The sequence below is a fragment of the Alexandromys fortis genome, unplaced genomic scaffold (genome assembly GCF_014885135.2).
Source record: "Alexandromys fortis isolate MF-2015 unplaced genomic scaffold, M_Fortis_MF-2015_v1.1 scaffold_16, whole genome shotgun sequence".
In the NCBI taxonomy this organism is placed as follows: domain Eukaryota; kingdom Metazoa; phylum Chordata; class Mammalia; order Rodentia; family Cricetidae; genus Alexandromys; species Alexandromys fortis.
In genome coordinates, this window is record NW_026067893.1 from 18,704,613 (window position 1) to 18,729,268 (window position 24,656).

The 24,656-nt window shown below is 45.9% G+C and overlaps 1 protein-coding gene and 1 long non-coding RNA gene across 3 annotated transcripts in view; one reads left to right on the forward strand and one right to left on the reverse strand.

Annotated features, from left to right (window-relative positions):
- Window positions 1–849: 849 nt before the first annotated feature.
- The window catches only part of Blnk (B cell linker), a 70,362-nt gene continuing 46,555 nt past the window's right edge, over window positions 850–24,656 (forward strand). Inside the window, exon 1 of the mRNA XM_050148473.1 lies at window positions 850–1,115. Coding sequence (XP_050004430.1) covers window positions 1,069–1,115 — 47 coding nt within the window. The 5' untranslated portion in view covers window positions 850–1,068. The remainder of the gene's footprint in view (window positions 1,116–24,656) is intronic.
- LOC126505500 (uncharacterized) lies at window positions 11,787–23,017 on the reverse strand. Of its 2 annotated transcripts, none has more exons than XR_007592922.1 (3): window positions 22,908–23,017; window positions 21,723–21,827; window positions 11,787–11,917 (listed from the first exon to the last, which is right to left on the reverse strand). It is a non-coding gene; the product is annotated as an uncharacterized lncRNA (long non-coding RNA). The 2 variants fall into 2 exon arrangements; XR_007592920.1 differs by lacking the exon at window positions 11,787–11,917 and adding an exon at window positions 21,447–21,577.

Below are 24,656 nucleotides of genomic sequence, written 5' to 3' on the forward strand. Positions count from 1 at the left end.
CCCTAGATTGCGTTCTGCTTGTTAACTCACAGATGAACCAGAAGCTTGCAGAGTAGGCAGAGGAAGTGGGGGGTTAACTGGGGAGTCTTGAGGAGGGCAGCAGAGCTGTCTGAATGGGGTCAACAGCCACAGGTGAGGGAGCTCACTGTCCTTAGGATACCCCTCATCTGACATACCGCTTGGGTCTGCTGAGAGGACCAGTGTCTGAAGTCAGGAGGGGAGTTAGGAAGCATATGCCTGGTGTCGAGTGATAGGAAATGGCTGGGCTTGTCCTCAGCTGATTTGGGGTGCATTCTGATTTTATTTGAAATCATTGAACTCTCAGCAAGGCAACCCCTGACTCCACACAGTGCAGAATGGAAATTAATTTGTCCTTCCTGGAGTCACCTGTCTCTACCACTAAGGGACACTGACCTTGCACAGCTTGAGAAGGAGAGACCCCACATCTCTGAGTAAATGACCAGTGTCATGACTTTGCCACCCAGCTATATGAGGAAGGAGCACCATGAATAGCCCACTTCGTGTCCTAGCTCTCTGAGCAGCAGAGGCTAACCCATGGCTTCATGCAAACGAGCAGAAGGCCCCCAAGAGTATTCCAGATCTACTTGACTGTTCAGCTTTTCCTTGTACCTGGGAAGTTGCAGGTGGCACTGGCTATCTGCTGAAAAAAAGGGACTACCTAAGATTTGGGACAGACAGGAAGTTATGTCCAGCCGGAAGCTTATTCCAACCAGGCAACACACCTTGTCATAAAAGAGAGGTGCTGGAAAGGGATTTGCATGCCCAATAAGGTTTCGCTACCGGAGTTTACACAACGCGCAGTAATCAGCCAAGCTGGCTGACTCCCCGAATCACATGATCTCGTAGAAACATGAAACTTGACGATGCGCTCCAGCGAGTTTTACTTCCCCTGTGCAGGGGTGTTTGCCAGCAGCCTGCGGTTACTCTCAGAAGTCAGTTCCAGCGGCTTCAGCCCTTGAGCCTGGAGCCCTACCATGCTGCTCCCTGGGAAGGCTGGGAGCTACTGACATCCACCGGACAGCGACCCACGTCTCCTCTCGGGGAAAAATGGACAAGCTGAATAAGATTACTGTCCCTGCCAGCCAGAAGCTGAGGTAAGTTTCCCTTCGGATCCTTACCCCTGTCCCTTCCCCACCGGTGTTCCTACTGGCGCCAATACCCTAGAATACTTCGCCAGTTCCAAGGAAGTGACTGGCAATGGCTAAGCGGAAGCAGACCGGGTTTTTAAAGAAATGTGTAGGAATGAGTGGACCTACCCTGGCTGGGTTTTGCCAGTGATAGGATGAAGGGTGAAGCCCTGGAAAAGCAAGAAGATAGAAAGTTATCTGGCCCACATGCTACCAATGGCCGGCTCTGTGAGTCTGAATAGGTCACACTTCTGAGGAAGGGCTTGTCCAAACAGTGTGCACCGCCGCACAGGGAACATTTGTGGTCATTGCTGGTTATCGTCTCTAGCTTATTTTGTGAGTGTTCAGCGTAAGTTTATGGCGCGTGCCGGGTGTAAGGGGGGGGGCGACTATGTGTCTTTCCAGTGCTTTCATGACAGTACAACAATCATCTCTTTTGAAAACTGCTGAAGAGTCAGTCGAGTAGCTCACCGGGTAAAGTGCTTGCTGTGTGAGCCTAGCAACCTGGGACCTGAGTTCCATTCCCACAACCTAGACAAAAGGAGAGAGAGAGAAGCAACTCCACAAAGCTGTCCTATGACTTCATACTCACTGCATGGCACATGTATGCCCTGACACATTATGCCCACACAGGTACCACACACACAAATGAACACACACACACACACACACACTCAGATTTATAAATCTACTGAAGATCTATGAGTAGGTCCATACGACATATGCATGTATGCAGTGGAGCAAGGCATAATTCAAGGGTCCATGAAAATACTTCCCAAATTTTGAGTGTGAAGATCCTTTTGCCTCCCTGTAGCGGTGCCAATGGTTTTCAGAGGCTGGAACTTTGGAATGTTCAGGAGTGTGCTATATTCCCACTGTAGATTGGACTTTCATAGGGTCATACTTAGGAGTTGGAGAACTGGAGATTTTGAGACAAAGTTGAAGAATAATAAATCTAGAGTTGGGGGAGAGGCAGCCTTTCACAGTTAGCCTGTGGGCCCTCTAACCCTGAGGAGTGTGGTAAGAAGCAGACTGAGATGCACGAAGCGGCCTAGGACAGCGGGCAGCCCCATCTGGTCAGCCATTTCCAGAGCATGCCCAGGAGAGCCAAAAGCCGTTGGCTTGGATGGACGTCAGAAGGTCCCACAGGCACCCTGGGTCTTTCCCTATGTATCTCACAGGAGGAAGGGGAGCAGTGGAGGTAAGAAGGGGCCACAAAGTGGAAAAGAGGATTGCAGTAGCGGAGACATTTTCATGAAGTTGTTTCAAGAACCAGACTCTTGAGAGGCAGCTCAGGTAACACAGATGGAGAACTGTGGAGGACAGTTTCATCACGCTGAGGTGGATACAGAGGCTGATGTGAGGAGTTCTCAAACGTTGGAGAGGAGTGTTCTGCCCAGCGGAGGCTGTGGAGTGGAACGTATAGGGTGAGAGGGCCCTGGGACCTCGGTCCTCTCTGGTGGGGCCCGATGGAAAAGTGAGAGCCGGGTGGGGGTGGGGTCTAACCATGCAGAGTTGGGTAGTGGTTTGTGTTGTCAGATCCAAGCAGGACGGCTTGGATGGAAGCAGCTGGAGGCACAGAGACTAGCCTGCTGGGAACAGAAGGAACCCAGGCACAGCAGTGAGCAGGGGGAAGCAGGGAGAGACCAGATGTGGCAGAGAGCAGACAAGGCCTCAGGGCTGCTCTGAACAGAGGTCCCAAAGGTCCCTAATCTAAAGCCATCCAAAGCCTCAGAGCTTGCTTCAGGGAACCAGGATGGGAATGGAAATAAGCAAGCAATAGAACTTGAATCACTTTATGACCCGTTGCCCCTGGGACGAAGTCCGGTCTAATCACGGAGTGGGTGATGGGCATGACGTTATATTATAGGCCTGAAGACCAAAATTATACTGCAGATAATCACATGCTACGTTTATCTTCTTAAAGCAAAACAGCATTTTCTCCACTTGGTTACTAAATTGTCCGCACAGAATCAGCCCGTTTTTAAGAAACGTGCACCATCGACGTGGAGGCTCCACGCGTGGAAACTCGCAAAGAAAGGAGACTGTAAACAAAGCAGCTCAAAACACCACCTCAGCTGTTTTCTGTAAACACGTGATGAGGTGGGAATGGGCAGGTGAAAGGCAGCTCCCTCTGCTCCCTTGGCCCGCCCCTGAGTGGCCAACAGCAGCTCAGAAAGTTGCCTAGCCAGTTCTTTGGCACCAGGGAGCAATGTAAATGGAGAGTGATGTCCAGACTTTCAAAGCTTATAGAGGGGTTTGCTCAGGGTAAAGTAGAGCAAACAGCAATGACATGATTAAGAGCACACAGTGAGTGTTTGTGGGATGACGGGGATCCAGGGACAGGGGTTCAGTGGGATGACCAGGATCCAGGGGGTTGTATAGCCTGGTCTGGAAAGAGACTGGGGGCAGAAGGGATGACTAGGAAAAGAATAAAACAGTGAACCAAGGAAATGAGGACAGAATTGGGAGCTGGGACTGGGGGAAGGATCCTCAGCCAGAAGGATGAAAGGCTCCTAAGGCCCCACTGGGGGGGAGGGGTGACACTCACTGAGAGATTTGTGTACCAGAACTGGGACAGGTGAGGTGGCCAGACGTGTGTGAACAGACGTATGCACGTGTCTCTTTGTTAATAGAAGTCCCCAGACTTGCAGTATCTCATTTTTGGTTCTTAGCCCCGACTGCCCTTTGAGTTTTATAACTCAATCACAAACTTGACTGAGCCCTGGGTTCTCAGTTCTTCAACAGCAAAGATCCCTAGGACCGCACAAGCACCATGTCACTGGGTGAGCATTGGGAATCTACCATCCCAGAGAGCTTTGGCAGCCGCTCTTTTCAGGGTACCATAACTGACCTGAAAATGAAGCTTTACATTTTAACAGCTTCCCCAGATCTGTGTTTGTATTTCCCCCGCCCCGTACACACACACATGAACACATACTGATTTGTTTAAGTAGAAGAAGTCTTTGACATAAGGCTGGTCACATCATGTTTCCTCAATCTTTATTTTGTTGGTTAGAGGATATCGTATTGGTTTTAATCAGACAAACCAAGGATTTTGTGATATTAGGCCAAGTTTACTTAATTTTCCTGGCCCCAGTTTTTTAACCTGTAAAGCAAGGTTTATAATAATAGTACCAATACCATCGGGCTATTGCGGGAATTAGATGAATTGTCTCATGAAGCAACTGACATCATGACAGTATGTCATAGCTACTAACTTTAAAAGATAATAGTTATCAATGTTGCTATCACGGTCATTCATATTAATTCTATAGTTTGCGATTGATTTTATGGACATAAACAGAGGACTTTACAGTGACCCCTGGTGTGTTTCCTGATAGTTTCATTTCTTCTTTCTATTTTGGCCGTTTTCTCGACTGAGCCCGACATCTGTGGGCATTTAACTTTGCATGGATTGTAGACATGACCTACAAGTCTCTTAGGCCTCTAAGTGGCCAGTGAAACTGTTCGGGACAGAAGGCTCTGTCATGGGTGTCCAGGCCTTGCTGGCTAGGGACTCACCCTGGGATTTTCTCTGACAGACCCCGGGACACACCTCTCCCCTCATCTTCTGAAATTCTCCATCGGAGTTTCCCATTCCTGAACTTATCACACTAACTTCTTTCTAATCAATCCAGCTTTCTTTCACTCTTCCGCCCTCCCTCCCTCCTCTCAGCCCCTCCCTGTTTCTGTCAAAGCTTTCACGATCGGCTGGTTCTAATTCTGACTCATCCACCCTGCCCTTCACTCTTGCCTACTCGCCTGCCACACCCTCTAGCCTTCCTCCATTTCTTCCGCACCATACGAGGTAGGGTCCTCACCTTCCCACGTTTCCTACATTTGTCAACTAACTCCCGAAGTCCTTCTTAGCCCTGAACTTTGTGACCCTGAGAGCAAGGGAGGCCAATTGTGACATGCGTCTTTGTCTTTCTCTAAGCACTGTGTTCTTCCCTGGCTCTCAAGGAATACTTCTAATGTATTCAGAAGGATGACAGAGCTGACTCCAGAAGGCTGGTTCCAACTGCCAATGACCATCTTTGGCTCCCGGAGAGGTGAGGTGTGTCCCAGGGATAAAAACAAAAGCTAAGGAGATGCAGGGCTGATAACACGTGCTTGTCACACCGTTCTTTAAGATCTTCTTTGCCTCATAAGCAAATCTGCAGTGTTTATGAGACACAGATTTGAGGTGATCCTCCCTTAGCCAGGGTGGCATCCCTGAGGCTATCTTCCTCAGGAGCACCCACCAGGCCATCCCTGATGAGTAGATTTTGAGAGAACAATCTTTTTTCTTTTAGGAGTTTTACCTGGCACTATTATAAATCAGTTCTGTATTTTTCATCTTCCACGACTATAAAACGACTCTTTGTCTTTGGTCTTATCAAGGTCTCAGGAAATGGTTTATCTGATTTTATGTGGAGGACCCAGGCTTTCTGCTTATTAAGTGGGGTGTTCAAGGCTGGTGGCTGATCCTAGATCCTGCCTCTGAACTCAGGGAACTTCCAGGTTCCTGCCCTCTGCAGACAGAGCCTCATCAATGGAGCCTGTATACCTGTTCCACAAATGTCACAGACGTCACAATGCCTCTCTCAGACACCTGCGACTCTGGAATTATGACTCTACCTTGGGGACTCCTCCTGATTTTTGTGTTTTCCCCCCTTTTCATTCTGACAAAATCCATATAACATAAAGTCTGCCATCTGAACCATTTTTGTGCGTACAGTTCAGTAGCATGGGATGCATTCATAGCCTTGTATAACAGCCATCACCGTTCATCCCCAAGACTCTTATTGCAAAACCGGAACTCGGTGCTAATTAAACAGTAAATCCCACTGCCCTCCCATCCCCCAGAAGTCAGTCTTCTCTGTGTCTCCTCTAGGAACCTCAAATAACTGGAACCACGCTGTATTTGTTATTTGTGCTTGCTTTCTTCACTTAGTTTAACGGTCATTTGTGGGAGGTGGCACTACACTCCTTTAGGGGCGGCTTAGCTTATTTCTATTTGCTGTATCAGATGTTGATGCTCAAAGTCTCAGGAATGGGCTTAATCTTCTCATTCCATAGCCTTGCTGGGTTTCCTGGGTCCCCAGGGACTCAGGACCCTAGGGACCAACTATACTGCTGGTAGGGGGCAAGAGAATGACATCTGTCACTCCAGAAATGTAGTCTAAAGGGTTTGGAATTCCAGCGCTCCTCTCAAAGGTCCCTCAAAGAGTGGAGACATCTGAAACGTGACGCTAGACGCTGTCTTCTAGGTCCCACACCTTCTAAGCTCGCCAGCACCATTATGAAGCAGCAGCCTCTGTGCTAACTGATGTGGGGTCTCAGGGATGCCTGGCCACCACAAAAACCTCTTTTGGGGCACATCATGCCATCTCTTGACCGTGTGTTGAACGTATTTACTATGGGCACATTTTCTGTCCCTGGGTCTCTATTCGCCAGTGTGTTAGCCACTTCTCTCATCATTGTGACCGAACAACCTAAATGAGGAGGGGTTTCTTCTTGTTCACAATCTAATCATGGCCAGGAGGGCATGACTTGGTCAAAAGCATTGGGAACCAACATTGTGTGGCTTGGTTATATCTTGGAAGACCAGGAAGTAGAAAGCTTGGGATGGAAACAAAAATGGATATGACCTTCCAGGTCTGCCCAGAGATACCCACTTCTCCATACTAGTCCATGGTCCCCAAAGTTCCACAGTCTTCCAAGACATCATCAAACACAGAAGCCTATGGGGACATATTTAACATTTAAAGCATGATAATGGGAATAGGCTTGTCTTTCTTTCTCCCTTCCTCCCTTTACAACTCTTATTCCACAGCTGAGAGGCATTTACTTCCCAAAGATGCCCTCCTCCAAGCCCCTCCCCCGCCACCTGGCCCATCCCTGGCTTTGATTTACCTCCTTGCCAAAACAGTACACTGGCAGCTACTCCTGCAGCCTTTGAATTCATTCTGGTATTTTCACAACTCTCCCACAACTACAGACTAGGCCTTGAAAATGTCATTTCCCTTGGACCCATGTGTGTAGATTTTGAGAGAACAATCAAGGTCCAGTTCAAGGGCAAAGGAGTCAGCTTAAGAACTCTGGGTGTCCCCTTGCTGGGCTACACTTCTCTGCTGATCACTTGCCTGATGAAGGGACCTTAGTAACCCAGGAGCAGCTCTGCCTCCATGATGATCTTCTTCAGACTACACTTCTTCACACAGGGCAGGCAGGGTACATGCATCCGGGCTTCTGAGCTTCCTTAGACATAAAGCCACACACACAGAAGAGCCCACATGTAGTTGAACACTGCTATCACCAGCCTTAGTAACTTCAATGAGAGGCCGTGTTGTTGTTTTACACTAGATACTGAGAATTATAGAGCCAGTGTTGGTAAAGGTGTCTGTGCTGCAGCATGCCTGCTTGTTTATGTTGAGACATAGTGTCTGCGGAGAAGCACTGAGGCCCACCTTCCCAGGACATAAGAGACATTTCTCAAGCCTCTTTATGTCTCAAGTAGGACAACTGAGACCAAAAAGGCAAAGTCACTTGTGCAAGCCAACAATAACCCTCACACCTCCATGTTGCCTGTGGATGGAGGCAAAGAACACATCATCCCTTTGCTCCATCTCCCTCCCTGAGGTATTTATTGGCCAATAAACTCCCTAGTCTAGTCAGTGTTCTATACATATCCTCGATAACTATTTTAAAAAGCTAAAAGGGATGGGATGGAGTGTTGGCTAGTGGTTAAGATCAGGTTTCGATTCCCAGGACCCATATAGAGCCTCATCATCTCCTTGGGCACCAGAGAAGCATGTAGTCCTCAGAAATGCAGATAGACACACAGGCAAAACCCTCATACACAGAAAACAATAAAAATAAAACAATAAAAAGTTAAAAGGGATCGTGTTCACTTGTCAGACACCTCCACAAAGCTCTGTAGACTCAGGTGTGACTCGGGTTGTTGCGTATTTTCAAGCCCCAACTTGAATTCACTGACTCACGTGTGAGTGGTGCCACATTGGTGTGTTTTACAGTGACCGGGCCTACAGTGGTTCCCATTGTCTGAGGGTAAGTTATAATTACAAAGAGCATAGCTGGCCTTCCCTGCAGGCCAAGCATCCATCACCAATGTGATATAATTTAGGAGGCAGCCTGGGAAGCGTCTGCTGCATGAGACAGAGAATTCACGTTGATTGGAATTGGCGGACCTGTGTCTGGGTGCCCGCTCAGCACTAATTAGCTTAGTCTCGGCGGAAGGCACTGAATCCATTTTACCTTGGCTCTGTCATCTGGAAAAGAGAAGTAATACTATATACTAATAATATACATATATACTAGGGGCATTGTAACAGTGACTATGTCAAATCAACAGTGGGAATATCCTTTTCACCTAAAATACCCTGGTTTTAACTTCCCGGATACCCCAGGTTGTGTCCTTAGCTCCACACAGGATGAAGTGTCTTGGGGTTCTGGTTCAGAATCACATCACTAAGGGAGCTGGCTGATCCCTGATACCAGCACCAGTTAAGAGTCACTACTCTAACAGCAAGCTTGGGCCCAGAAGTGGACGCAACCCTCCTGCCTCCAGCACGGAGATCACTAAGTTGAATGAATGGAACACTGTTCTGGACGCAGAGGTAGGAGGTGGAGGCACGCCCACGTGAGCCCACCTGAGCCCACATGAACCGGGGTCCCCAGGTGGGAGGCTGTACCCAGGTGTCAGAGCAGAAGACGAAGAACACATACTTAGACACAGTGCTTTCCTGCATCCCCTCACATGCTTTAAACCAACAGTTCTCCACCTCTGGGTCGAGACCACTTAGGGTGTTGAACAACCCTTTCACGGATATCACCTAAACCCGTCGGAAAGCACAGATATTTACACTGCGATCCATGACAGTAGCAAAAGTACAGTCGTGAAGTAACATCAGCAATATTTGTTTGCTTGGGGGTCACCATAACATAAGGAAGTGTATTAAAGGGTCACAGCATAGGAAGGTTGAGAACCACTGCTTTAAACTATGTACCTTTAATCCTATGTACCCAAGAGTCTGAGGCAGAAAAGTCACAGGTTCAAGGCCATCCTGGGCAACTTAGAAACATCCTGTTTCAAAATAAAAAGTAAAGGAAGGGACTGGAGATATGGTTTAGTGATAAAGTACTTACCTAGCATGAAAGAGGCCCTGGACTCCATCCCCACTACTGAAAACAAGAATAAAAACAAAAACTGTACTTGGTTCAGGTGTAAAGATATATAGCAGGAGGAATAAGTTTTTTAAGGACATATATAGATATAGATATGAATATATGTCACTAGACAAATCAGGAGACAAGAAACACATTTTTTTGGTTTTGGTTCAAACATGAGAAATATATTTTCTTTTTAAAATTATTTTTTGGGTGTGTTTTGCTTCCATGTATCTCTTTGCATAATGTGAAACTGTGTGCATGCCTAGTTCCCAAGGAGACCAGAAGAGGTGTCAGGTTCCTTGGAACTGGAGCTACAGGTATTTATAAGCATCCATGTAGATGCTGGGAATTGAACCTGGGTCCTGTAGAAGAACAGCCAGTGCTCTTAACCATGGAATCATCTCTCCAGCCCTGGTAAATACATTTTCAAAAAAGAAGTGGAAAGCCAAGCATGGCGCCACACACCTGTAACTCCAAGACTAGACAAGATGAGGCCGGTAGAGAGTTCAAGGTCATCATGACCTTATACAGTCAATTCCAGGCCAGCCTGGGCTATATGAAGTCTTGTCTCAACAAAACAAAACAGAGCAACCAAAATACAGAGAAGAAAATGGAAAGCGGAATTCTAAATTCTGAGAAAGCTCATTTCTATATATATGTGTGATTTGTAAGGTTTTATTATTTTTTATTAATTAATTAATTTTTCTCCAGCCTGATCACAGTTTCCCCTCCCTTTTATTCTTCAGCATGCATTAATTGTACAAAGTAACAAGGGGACTTCTGGCTTCACAGCACATCCACATTCAAAGATCTCAGTTGCCATGCCAACCCCAAATGGCTGGACCTATGTGTTGAGTGCTGTATTTTAGGGTGAATGTTGTTGCTTATAAAATGATGGTAGCACTACTGGGGGTGAGCTCAGTGGGGGAGCCTGCCCATCAATACAAGGCCTTGTAGTAGATCCCTCCTAACACAATCACACACAATTTCTCGCACACACGCACGTGCGTGCACACAGACACTAAAACAAAAGCTATTTATTTAAAACTTCAAAAGTATTGAAGAAAATAATATGTTTTAAAACTGTTACTGACTACTCTGCGTCTGGATGGTGGCAGCGGTCGTATGATCTTGTGAGTTTACTAAATGTTGCTATATAAACGGTGACATTTGGACTGTGTGTGTTTCGCTACAACCAAAAGCTTGATTGGGCCAGCGAGACCGTTAGTGAGTGAACAAGCCTGCCAAGCTGAGGTCCATTCCCGGGACAGCATGGAAGGAGAGGCCTGATTCCCAAAGTTGTATTCTGATCTCCACATGGTACCATGGAGCACATACACATTCGTGTATGTGCATGCACATAAACAAACAAATGAAAGTAATTTTAAAAAAGTGATAATATAGGCTATTTAAGGGGCCATGACCATAGTTTTCTTTGATCCATGAGATACTACTTCAAGGTTTTTCTTTAAATGTATCCTTTTGTGTTGTGCTGTGTGGCCCTGTTTAAGTGTGTGTGACTGAGTATGTGAGTACTTGTGTGTGTGCACAGGTGTGTGGATGCTAGAGACAGAAGCCCACACGTAGTGTCTTCTTCACTTGCACTCAATTTTATTTTGGAAGACAGGTTTCTCACTCACCCTGGAACTCGAAGGTTCAGCTAGACTGGCTGGCTCGAAAACTCCCAGGAGCCTCCTGTCTCTGCTCCCCAGTGCTGAGGTTGCAGGCGCGCCCACAGGTGCTGGGAGAATACACTCAGGTCCTCGTGCTTATTTGTAAAGCAATAACTTTAAGGAGTGAACCTTTTCAGCAACCTTGAAGGTATTCATGATACACATTTCTAGATGCTTTTTTAAAAATTGCAAGGTTTCTTTTCAATCCTCTACTCCCCCCACCCACCCCAAAACATTTAAGATGTTCCCGAGTGTCTTTGTTTTTAACTCAGAGCCCAGAAAGAAAAATCTAACTGCGTCAAATGTTTTCAGGACATAGGAAAAACTATTCTCTAAAATTGCTCTTTATTTTTCACAATATTTTGGGTTCAGCTGCAGTAATGGGGCCTAGTCAAACAGGTGGCCAGACTGTGCAGTACCATGCGGTCATAGGCAATACCCTTTTTCTCCAGCTGAGTCAATTAAATGTGTTTATGTTAGCATACATTACCCATGTACAACAATGGCTTTCATTATGGGATTTTTCACACATGCACCCATAATATGTAATTTATTTTGATCATAAGTTGCCATAAATATTTTTGCTAACATATAATAATTATATAAAACAATAGAGTACGTGCTGAGGTGTTCACAGATGTAGCTAGCTAACGTACCTTGATCATATAGTTGTTGTTTTTTTTTTTTAAAAAAAAGACACACTCAAATTCTTGAAACATGTTCACTGCGTAGAAAAACATTTCCAGAACTTTTCTGAAGGCAGTTTTGAAAGACTTCTTGGCTACTTGCTTTTACAAAAAGTTCCTAACTACTTTCCTTTAGAAGCCCTGTTGTTGTTGTTGTTTGTGTGTTTGCTTTGACGTGGTGGTTTTTGCTGGTCATGGAGAGAGGCTAGGCATACCAAACTTCATTAGACACCTGTAGAAACAGTGAGTATGTGAGAATTCTGTAATATGTGTGGCTCACCTGGGGGCCTACCTCTCTGTGGCCACAGGCATCTCTTATAATTGTTTGGTTTTCATAACCTGCCTTTTTACAGACTCATAGAGACTTTTCCCTTTACCTGCTCCATGCAGCACAAGTGGTGAGAGCCAAGAGCAGCAGGGTCCCGGCATGCTCAGAGGACAGAAAAAACTGTAGCCTTCTAGGCACCAAGGGCTCCTAGTCACTGAAATCAGGAAGAGGAAGGACCATGGCAATTACTGTGGTCATGTCAAGTGACAAATCTTCCAAGAACATTCTCAAGTCAGGATAGCACAGGCTTTTGGTCAGCCCATCTGTCTCGACGTGGAGAGTCCTCAGTCAATCTGTGTCTGACATGGGAAATGGAACCAGGATTTTAAGTAAGATAGTGGATATTTGTAGAATCATCCCTGTTCTTGGTTGTGCCAAATTCAGCCCAACTTCTGTTTCTAACCCGGCTCAGCAGCACAAGCATGCCATCCGCCAGCAGAGAATGTTTGCAGATGTCTGCGGGAAAATAGAGACAGGGCAGGGTACTGGGAACACCTGTGATGGGCTTCCCATGGTTAGTGGCTGTTAGCTGGGAGCGTGAGTTAGCTGTTGTGTCGGGTGTACAGGGGCTCCTTTCTGCCTAGGCCGTGGAATAATGGTGCTGCTCTTCTTCCAGCCTGCTCAGGCACCACCAACACGTCCCGGGCCTGCAGAGCCCCGTGTGGTCCCTTCTACTATCAAACCAACACCACCCTGTCTCCTTCCCTCTCACTGACATGGGTCCCTTCCTCTTTTCTTTCTGCCCCTAAGCAAAGCCCGAGAGGCCCTAAATACTCACGCTTCCTACCAGCTAAATGTTTGACCTTGGAAGCCAATAACAGGGCAGGGATGGGGGACATAGTGCCCCCAGTATGACTGCTGGGTAGATAGGGGGACTGGGTGCCATCTCCAAGGATAGAAGGGAAGCTGGCCATAGAGGCCCGTGGTAAATGTGGTCATCTTCCCAGAAGAGGGCCCAAGTTGAAATAAATCACTGTGTCATTCAGACAGGGCAAAGTTCATGTACCTTGGAATCACAATTCATTTTGTGTGTCACCCCTACCAGTGACAAGACTATATGACTTCCTCAACTTCCCAGACCAAATGTTCTAATCTCTATACATGGGGAACCACAATAGTATAAATACTCTTTACACCACTGCAGACATAAAAATGCTTAAGATTGTTTTTGTCACTAAAGAAGGTGAGTTAGTAACAGGTGCTACCCCAGGTGTGGTTGTGACACATGCAATACCTGGTGCATGCATTGTCCACAGCAAATGCCGAGGCTTACTTCCGTTCTGGTTCTTTCTCCAGGGCTCTCCGCTGGCCTGGGGTAGGCTGGTCTTTCAGAACTGTCTTGCTGGGTCTGTGCTTCAGTCAGTGTTCTGGACTGTGGCCCTGGAAGGAAGAGGCGCCTTGTTCCTATAGGATGGTGTATATCCCAGCCGAAGACCTGAGCCGGGTGGGAAAGATCAGGGAGAAGGTTTGGTCAAAAGAAGCAAAGCAGTTGTCCACTAAGCTAACCCTGGGGTTGTTACCATATCTCCCTAGAACTTAATTCTCTCCCTTGGAGCAAGATAAGGCTGGCCCAGATTATACCCAAGGTCTCTATCATATCTAAATTTCTATGACTTCACAGACAAAATGAGGAGAGCCTGGTTATCAAAGCGAGACCGTTGAAGCAGCACTTTCTGGGTCTCACTGTTTGCATCTATAAAACAGGATGGGGCAGCTCACTCAACCCAAGGAGGTTATTCTGGCTACCCGGCCCTGGAAGGAACTATCAAAATATCTTGCCAATTACATGACATTGTTCAGAAGGGAGCAACTGTGCTGAATTCGCAGACCTAAATATAACGCCAATGATGCCACAGGAAGGCCAAGCTGGAGGAGGAGGACATGGGGAAGTTGAGGCCAGACAAAGGGTATGGAGGAAGGAGGCTAGCCATCTGAGGGGAAAGAAGCTAGACATCAAGGGGAGAAAGAGGAAAGAGGCCTTTAGAGGATGTCTGTGGCAAATAACAGAACAATCAGTAGCATCTGCTTCAGAATGCTGGGTCAGGAGCCGGTGATGTCATGTTTAAGACAAGTTGTCCAAGAGGAAGATGTGTAGGACTTAGAGCAGGCTTGGCTTCTTTCTGTTTCTTTAGTCTAATTTTTCAGAGACCAGAAGAGTTGGGCAAGCGTGAAGAGGGGAGGGATTCATGTCCTGCCTTCTAGAGGACAGTTTTTGTCTTCAGTTTAACTCGGGAGCTCAAGCGTGGCTGGCTCCTTGAACTGTGGAATAAATAAGGCACAAATAGCAAATCATGACATCACACTTTAAGGAGTAGTCTGGAAAAATAAGTAAATCAAGGTAAAAAAAAATTGAACTAAATACAAAATAGAACATGAAGAACTAAATATTGGAAATTTAAATTTAAATGTGGGGCTGGGAAATGACTCGTCAGGTAAAACACGTGTGTGCAAGGGTAAAGACCAGAGTTCAAATCTCCAGAAACCATGTAAATTGCCTGTGGGCATTGAGACTCACCTGAGGTTCCAGACTTGGAGCAGCAACAGTATCCCCAGAGCAAACTAACTAGCCAAAGCAGCCATATGGATGAGCACTGCATATGAGGGACTCTCCTCAGTGAGCCGAGTGGAAGAGAGATGGAGGACGACTCCTTCCACATGCACCAGCGCACATGTGCACATGAATCACACACATGCATCCCAGGGGAGGGGGGGAGAGAAAAAGAAATTTTAAATGAAGACAGGACAGTGTTATTGTTAATTTTTTTTTTTGTCTCAACCTCCAAGATGGCACACTAAGAACAGCTTTATGCCGGAGGTATTTATGTATTTATGTATTTATTTATGTATGTATTTATTTATTTATTTTTGCCGCGACAGAACTAAACCCCATGGTCTTGTGTTTCCTATGCTCTACCACGGAGCTGCCTCCCCAGTCTTTGCTTTTCTGAGACATCGTCTCACTCTATGTCCCAGACCGACCCAGAACTGTGGTCCTCCTGCCTCGGTCTCCCTGGGGTTGGGGTTAGTAACTGCAATGCCACGCTAGGTGGGCAGCAATGTCCGCTATGAAAGCTGTCAGCCTGAATTTCCAGAGGGGAAGCTCACGCCATTCCTGCGTCTTCAGTTTGTTCACCATTCCGGAAGCAGACTCAGCAGAGATGGTCTCACTGAGCTCCCGGCCACTAGTGTCCCCCACCCACACAGTCTCCATTCTCCCCACTCAATCTCTGCACACCCCAGGACCCGACCCTGAGTACTTCCGGCTGTCTGGGACTACTAAGGCGTTGGCACCCGCCCTTCCCTTAGCTGGCAGGCCTCACTTTTGACAGCAAGCCTCTCACAGTAGCCTTATCCCTTGCCACGCCGAGCTTCCCACCAAGCCCCAAAGGTCCCAGATGATCCTACTTCTGAGCCTTTGTACTTCCTGTTCCTCTCCCACGCCTGGCATTTCCCGGTCTGTACACGTGACGGGCGATGTTGACACAGAGAACTCAGAAGCTTCAAGCCCGAAGATCCAAGGACACCAGATTTCAAGCTCCATTTTCCTCCTTTCCTATGGTTTCCTGGAGATTTAGTTTTTTTCTAAATTAAATACAGACTACAATTTAATTAAGAAGGTAAAAAAGTGGGCTGCGGTTATAGCTCCATTAGCCAAGCACACACCTGGCATGAGTGAGGCCCTGAGTTCAATCCCTGGCACTGAAAAATGGGAAGTCCTCTTTAAGGAATCTGGAGTCAAAAGTATTAAACCATGGAAACTCTCCAAAGGGGTTGGAGGGGGCTGTTTCAAAACATAGAAACCAAGGTCAGAAACATGGTTCAGCAGGTAAATTTACTTGCTATCAAGCCTGTTCCTGGGACCCAAAAGGTGGAAGGAAAGAACAGACACATCAAAAATCAAATAGACCTATGGATGGTCGTTAAAATAATTCTAATTTAAAATAGAAGTTTAAAATAGAAGCAGTTTTAAAGATACATTTGTAGTAAGAAGCAGTAAAGAGATTGAGTGTATTCTTTAGACACACAAAAAAAAAAAAGAGAAAGAGACAGAGACAGAGAGAGACAAAGAGACAGAGAGAGACAGAGAAAAAGAGAGAGACAGAGAAAGAGAGTGGGGGCAATGAGGATAACAGAGAAAATATTATTCCAAATTAATCTTAGAAACAAGTGGCTGGAGACACCACACCACCCATTTGTATGAGCAGAGAAGTCCTCGAGGTGCCTGAGATGACAGGCTTCTACAGGAGATCGGGGTGCGCTCCAACAGTGATCAGCCAAGGTGAAAATGTTGAGCTAGGTTTGGTGGAGACCAGGGAACTACTGCAAACCCATGAGAAAGGGAATAGCAAGTTGAAGTTTGAGACTCAGAAACAGGAGCACTGAAGGCTGTCACAGCACAGAGTGGAGGGCCTCCCAGGCTGGTACAGCCTTTTCCAGGTAGGAAGCGGGAGCGGCAGGCTTGGACCTAGATCAGCTCAGGAGGCAAGGCTAAACTTACAGCTCCTGAAGCATGAAATACAAGAACTGGATCCAAGGCTGAGACTGATGAAAGGGGAGAATATACTGGCTATTCGCAGGGTTTGCTTTCCTTTGAGACTCTGCTAATCCAAGACCAGCCCACAAAGGGATTTTCTCTGATCTGGTTGCTTTGCATTTGGTCTTTTCTGGGAAGAGAAGTTGGGGAAATGCCTAGATGCTATGTCCCCTTTTCACAGCCCAGTGAGTGCAGAGGGAGCTGAAAGAAAAACCAAGATACTTCACACATTATACACACATACACACAAACACGCACAAACACACATATACATAAACACGCACTAATACATACACACACAAAAATGCACAACAAACACATACAAACATAGGCACAAACACGCACACGCAAACACACACATACATACCTTTAAGTTATTTTGACTAGGCTTTTGAAAATATGTTGTGGCAGGTACAACCATTTTCGAACCATTTAATAAAACACAACGGGGCATGAATCTTGTCAAATGAGAGCTTTCTTGGACACCTGCTTAGTGGCTGGTCACACCACAGTATGGCTGCTTTCCCCAAGACCTCTCACCTTGGTGCTTCATAAACCATCCTTCCAGAATTTGTCCCACCCTTGAATACCTAAGGATGTTCTGAAGATCAGCTGTGGGGCCCTCCCTGGTGTGTTCTCACAGACCAGATCCCCAGGGCTCGGGGGATTGGGGTACACAAAACTCTCCCACCCTGATAATGCTGTCTGAGGGTCTCAGCCTCAGACACACACTGGAAACACTTGAGGGCTCATGACTCTGGGTTCCGTAGTCTGGAGTGAGGCCTAGGAAAAGCAAAGCAAANGATAACCCTCACACCTCCATGTTGCCTGTGGATGGAGGCAAAGAACACATCATCCCTTTGCTCCATCTCCCTCCCTGAGGTATTTATTGGCCAATAAACTCCCTAGTCTAGTCAGTGTTCTATACATATCCTCGATAACTATTTTAAAAAGCTAAAAGGGATGGGATGGAGTGTTGGCTAGTGGTTAAGATCAGGTTTCGATTCCCAGGACCCATATAGAGCCTCATCATCTCCTTGGGCACCAGAGAAGCATGTAGTCCTCAGAAATGCAGATAGACACACAGGCAAAACCCTCATACACAGAAAACAATAAAAATAAAAATAAAACAATAAAAAGTTAAAAGGGATCGTGTTCACTTGTCAGACACCTCCACAAAGCTCTGTAGACTCAGGTGTGACTCGGGTTGTTGCGTATTTTCAAGCCCCAACTTGAATTCACTGACTCACGTGTGAGTGGTGCCACATTGGTGTGTTTTACAGTGACCGGGCCTACAGTGGTTCCCATTGTCTGAGGGTAAGTTATAATTACAAAGAGCATAGCTGGCCTTCCCTGCAGGCCAAGCATCCATCACCAATGTGATATAATTTAGGAGGCAGCCTGGGAAGCGTCTGCTGCATGAGACAGAGAATTCACGTTGATTGGAATTGGCGGACCTGTGTCTGGGTGCCCGCTCAGCACTAATTAGCTTAGTCTCGGCGGAAGGCACTGAATCCATTTTACCTTGGCTCTGTCATCTGGAAAAGAGAAGTAATACTATATACTAATAATATACATATATACTAGGGGCATTGTAACAGTGACTATGTCAAATCAACAGTGGGAATATCCTTTTCACCTAAAATACCCTGGTTTTAACTTCCCGGATACCCCAGGTTGTGTCCTTAGCTCCACACAGGATGAAGTGTCTTGGGGTTCTGGTTCAGAATCACATCACTAAGGGAGCTGGCTGATCCCTGATACCAGCACCAGTTAAGAGTCACTACTCTAACAGCAAGCTTGGGCCCAGAAGTGGACGCAACCCTCCTGCCTCCAGCACGGAGATCACTAAGTTGAATGAATGGAACACTGTTCTGGACGCAGAGGTAGGAGGTGGAGGCACGCCCACGTGAGCCCACCTGAGCCCACATGAACCGGGGTCCCCAGGTGGGAGGCTGTACCCAGGTGTCAGAGCAGAAGACGAAGAACACATACTTAGACACAGTGCTTTCCTGCATCCCCTCACATGCTTTAAACCAACAGTTCTCCACCTCTGGGTCGAGACCACTTAGGGTGTTGAACAACCCTTTCACGGATATCACCTAAACCCGTCGGAAAGCACAGATATTTACACTGCGATCCATGACAGTAGCAAAAGTACAGTCGTGAAGTAACATCAGCAATATTTGTTTGCTTGGGGGTCACCATAACATAAGGAAGTGTATTAAAGGGTCACAGCATAGGAAGGTTGAGAACCACTGCTTTAAACTATGTACCTTTAATCCTATGTACCCAAGAGTCTGAGGCAGAAAAGTCACAGGTTCAAGGCCATCCTGGGCAACTTAGAAACATCCTGTTTCAAAATAAAAAGTAAAGGAAGGGACTGGAGATATGGTTTAGTGATAAAGTACTTACCTAGCATGAAAGAGGCCCTGGACTCCATCCCCACTACTGAAAACAAGAATAAAAACAAAAACTGTACTTGGTTCAGGTGTAAAGATATATAGCAGGAGGAATAAGTTTTTTAAGGACATATATAGATATAGATATGAATATATGTCACTAGACAAATCAGGAGACAAGAAACACATTTTTTTGGTTTTGGTTCAAACATGAGAAATATATTTTCTTTTTAAAATTATTTTTTGGGTGTGTTTTGCTTCCATGTATCTCTTTGCATAATGTGAAACTGTGTGCATGCCTAGTTCCCAAGGAGACCAGAAGAGGTGTCAGGTTCCTTGGAACTGGAGCTACAGGTATTTATAAGCATCCATGTAGATGCTGGGAATTGAACCTGGGTCCTGTAGAAGAACAGCCAGTGCTCTTAACCATGGAATCATCTCTCCAGCCCTGGTAAATACATTTTCAAAAAAGAAGTGGAAAGCCAAGCATGGCGCCACACACCTGTAACTCCAAGACTAGACAAGATGAGGCCGGTAGAGAGTTCAAGGTCATCATGACCTTATACAGTCAATTCCAGGCCAGCCTGGGCTATATGAAGTCTTGTCTCAACAAAACAAAACAGAGCAACCAAAATACAGAGAAGAAAATGGAAAGCGGAATTCTAAATTCTGAGAAAGCTCATTTCTATATATATGTGTGATTTGTAAGGTTTTATTATTTTTTATTAATTAATTAATTTTTCTCCAGCCTGATCACAGTTTCCCCTCCCTTTTATTCTTCAGCATGCATTAATTGTACAAAGTAACAAGGGGACTTCTGGCTTCACAGCACATCCACATTCAAAGATCTCAGTTGCCATGCCAACCCCAAATGGCTGGACCTATGTGTTGAGTGCTGTATTTTAGGGTGAATGTTGTTGCTTATAAAATGATGGTAGCACTACTGGGGGTGAGCTCAGTGGGGGAGCCTGCCCATCAATACAAGGCCTTGTAGTAGATCCCTCCTAACACAATCACACACAATTTCTCGCACACACGCACGTGCGTGCACACAGACACTAAAACAAAAGCTATTTATTTAAAACTTCAAAAGTATTGAAGAAAATAATATGTTTTAAAACTGTTACTGACTACTCTGCGTCTGGATGGTGGCAGCGGTCGTATGATCTTGTGAGTTTACTAAATGTTGCTATATAAACGGTGACATTTGGACTGTGTGTGTTTCGCTACAACCAAAAGCTTGATTGGGCCAGCGAGACCGTTAGTGAGTGAACAAGCCTGCCAAGCTGAGGTCCATTCCCGGGACAGCATGGAAGGAGAGGCCTGATTCCCAAAGTTGTATTCTGATCTCCACATGGTACCATGGAGCACATACACATTCGTGTATGTGCATGCACATAAACAAACAAATGAAAGTAATTTTAAAAAAGTGATAATATAGGCTATTTAAGGGGCCATGACCATAGTTTTCTTTGATCCATGAGATACTACTTCAAGGTTTTTCTTTAAATGTATCCTTTTGTGTTGTGCTGTGTGGCCCTGTTTAAGTGTGTGTGACTGAGTATGTGAGTACTTGTGTGTGTGCACAGGTGTGTGGATGCTAGAGACAGAAGCCCACACGTAGTGTCTTCTTCACTTGCACTCAATTTTATTTTGGAAGACAGGTTTCTCACTCACCCTGGAACTCGAAGGTTCAGCTAGACTGGCTGGCTCGAAAACTCCCAGGAGCCTCCTGTCTCTGCTCCCCAGTGCTGAGGTTGCAGGCGCGCCCACAGGTGCTGGGAGAATACACTCAGGTCCTCGTGCTTATTTGTAAAGCAATAACTTTAAGGAGTGAACCTTTTCAGCAACCTTGAAGGTATTCATGATACACATTTCTAGATGCTTTTTTAAAAATTGCAAGGTTTCTTTTCAATCCTCTACTCCCCCCACCCACCCCAAAACATTTAAGATGTTCCCGAGTGTCTTTGTTTTTAACTCAGAGCCCAGAAAGAAAAATCTAACTGCGTCAAATGTTTTCAGGACATAGGAAAAACTATTCTCTAAAATTGCTCTTTATTTTTCACAATATTTTGGGTTCAGCTGCAGTAATGGGGCCTAGTCAAACAGGTGGCCAGACTGTGCAGTACCATGCGGTCATAGGCAATACCCTTTTTCTCCAGCTGAGTCAATTAAATGTGTTTATGTTAGCATACATTACCCATGTACAACAATGGCTTTCATTATGGGATTTTTCACACATGCACCCATAATATGTAATTTATTTTGATCATAAGTTGCCATAAATATTTTTGCTAACATATAATAATTATATAAAACAATAGAGTACGTGCTGAGGTGTTCACAGATGTAGCTAGCTAACGTACCTTGATCATATAGTTGTTGTTTTTTTTTTTTAAAAAAAAGACACACTCAAATTCTTGAAACATGTTCACTGCGTAGAAAAACATTTCCAGAACTTTTCTGAAGGCAGTTTTGAAAGACTTCTTGGCTACTTGCTTTTACAAAAAGTTCCTAACTACTTTCCTTTAGAAGCCCTGTTGTTGTTGTTGTTTGTGTGTTTGCTTTGACGTGGTGGTTTTTGCTGGTCATGGAGAGAGGCTAGGCATACCAAACTTCATTAGACACCTGTAGAAACAGTGAGTATGTGAGAATTCTGTAATATGTGTGGCTCACCTGGGGGCCTACCTCTCTGTGGCCACAGGCATCTCTTATAATTGTTTGGTTTTCATAACCTGCCTTTTTACAGACTCATAGAGACTTTTCCCTTTACCTGCTCCATGCAGCACAAGTGGTGAGAGCCAAGAGCAGCAGGGTCCCGGCATGCTCAGAGGACAGAAAAAACTGTAGCCTTCTAGGCACCAAGGGCTCCTAGTCACTGAAATCAGGAAGAGGAAGGACCATGGCAATTACTGTGGTCATGTCAAGTGACAAATCTTCCAAGAACATTCTCAAGTCAGGATAGCACAGGCTTTTGGTCAGCCCATCTGTCTCGACGTGGAGAGTCCTCAGTCAATCTGTGTCTGACATGGGAAATGGAACCAGGATTTTAAGTAAGATAGTGGATATTTGTAGAATCATCCCTGTTCTTGGTTGTGCCAAATTCAGCCCAACTTCTGTTTCTAACCCGGCTCAGCAGCACAAGCATGCCATCCGCCAGCAGAGAATGTTTGCAGATGTCTGCGGGAAAATAGAGACAGGGCAGGGTACTGGGAACACCTGTGATGGGCTTCCCATGGTTAGTGGCTGTTAGCTGGGAGCGTGAGTTAGCTGTTGTGTCGGGTGTACAGGGGCTCCTTTCTGCCTAGGCCGTGGAATAATGGTGCTGCTCTTCTTCCAGCCTGCTCAGGCACCACCAACACGTCCCGGGCCTGCAGAGCCCCGTGTGGTCCCTTCTACTATCAAACCAACACCACCCTGTCTCCTTCCCTCTCACTGACATGGGTCCCTTCCTCTTTTCTTTCTGCCCCTAAGCAAAGCCCGAGAGGCCCTAAATACTCACGCTTCCTACCAGCTAAATGTTTGACCTTGGAAGCCAATAACAGGGCAGGGATGGGGGACATAGTGCCCCCAGTATGACTGCTGGGTAGATAGGGGGACTGGGTGCCATCTCCAAGGATAGAAGGGAAGCTGGCCATAGAGGCCCGTGGTAAATGTGGTCATCTTCCCAGAAGAGGGCCCAAGTTGAAATAAATCACTGTGTCATTCAGACAGGGCAAAGTTCATGTACCTTGGAATCACAATTCATTTTGTGTGTCACCCCTACCAGTGACAAGACTATATGACTTCCTCAACTTCCCAGACCAAATGTTCTAATCTCTATACATGGGGAACCACAATAGTATAAATACTCTTTACACCACTGCAGACATAAAAATGCTTAAGATTGTTTTTGTCACTAAAGAAGGTGAGTTAGTAACAGGTGCTACCCCAGGTGTGGTTGTGACACATGCAATACCTGGTGCATGCATTGTCCACAGCAAATGCCGAGGCTTACTTCCGTTCTGGTTCTTTCTCCAGGGCTCTCCGCTGGCCTGGGGTAGGCTGGTCTTTCAGAACTGTCTTGCTGGGTCTGTGCTTCAGTCAGTGTTCTGGACTGTGGCCCTGGAAGGAAGAGGCGCCTTGTTCCTATAGGATGGTGTATATCCCAGCCGAAGACCTGAGCCGGGTGGGAAAGATCAGGGAGAAGGTTTGGTCAAAAGAAGCAAAGCAGTTGTCCACTAAGCTAACCCTGGGGTTGTTACCATATCTCCCTAGAACTTAATTCTCTCCCTTGGAGCAAGATAAGGCTGGCCCAGATTATACCCAAGGTCTCTATCATATCTAAATTTCTATGACTTCACAGACAAAATGAGGAGAGCCTGGTTATCAAAGCGAGACCGTTGAAGCAGCACTTTCTGGGTCTCACTGTTTGCATCTATAAAACAGGATGGGGCAGCTCACTCAACCCAAGGAGGTTATTCTGGCTACCCGGCCCTGGAAGGAACTATCAAAATATCTTGCCAATTACATGACATTGTTCAGAAGGGAGCAACTGTGCTGAATTCGCAGACCTAAATATAACGCCAATGATGCCACAGGAAGGCCAAGCTGGAGGAGGAGGACATGGGGAAGTTGAGGCCAGACAAAGGGTATGGAGGAAGGAGGCTAGCCATCTGAGGGGAAAGAAGCTAGACATCAAGGGGAGAAAGAGGAAAGAGGCCTTTAGAGGATGTCTGTGGCAAATAACAGAACAATCAGTAGCATCTGCTTCAGAATGCTGGGTCAGGAGCCGGTGATGTCATGTTTAAGACAAGTTGTCCAAGAGGAAGATGTGTAGGACTTAGAGCAGGCTTGGCTTCTTTCTGTTTCTTTAGTCTAATTTTTCAGAGACCAGAAGAGTTGGGCAAGCGTGAAGAGGGGAGGGATTCATGTCCTGCCTTCTAGAGGACAGTTTTTGTCTTCAGTTTAACTCGGGAGCTCAAGCGTGGCTGGCTCCTTGAACTGTGGAATAAATAAGGCACAAATAGCAAATCATGACATCACACTTTAAGGAGTAGTCTGGAAAAATAAGTAAATCAAGGTAAAAAAAAATTGAACTAAATACAAAATAGAACATGAAGAACTAAATATTGGAAATTTAAATTTAAATGTGGGGCTGGGAAATGACTCGTCAGGTAAAACACGTGTGTGCAAGGGTAAAGACCAGAGTTCAAATCTCCAGAAACCATGTAAATTGCCTGTGGGCATTGAGACTCACCTGAGGTTCCAGACTTGGAGCAGCAACAGTATCCCCAGAGCAAACTAACTAGCCAAAGCAGCCATATGGATGAGCACTGCATATGAGGGACTCTCCTCAGTGAGCCGAGTGGAAGAGAGATGGAGGACGACTCCTTCCACATGCACCAGCGCACATGTGCACATGAATCACACACATGCATCCCAGGGGAGGGGGGGAGAGAAAAAGAAATTTTAAATGAAGACAGGACAGTGTTATTGTTAATTTTTTTTTTTGTCTCAACCTCCAAGATGGCACACTAAGAACAGCTTTATGCCGGAGGTATTTATGTATTTATGTATTTATTTATGTATGTATTTATTTATTTATTTTTGCCGCGACAGAACTAAACCCCATGGTCTTGTGTTTCCTATGCTCTACCACGGAGCTGCCTCCCCAGTCTTTGCTTTTCTGAGACATCGTCTCACTCTATGTCCCAGACCGACCCAG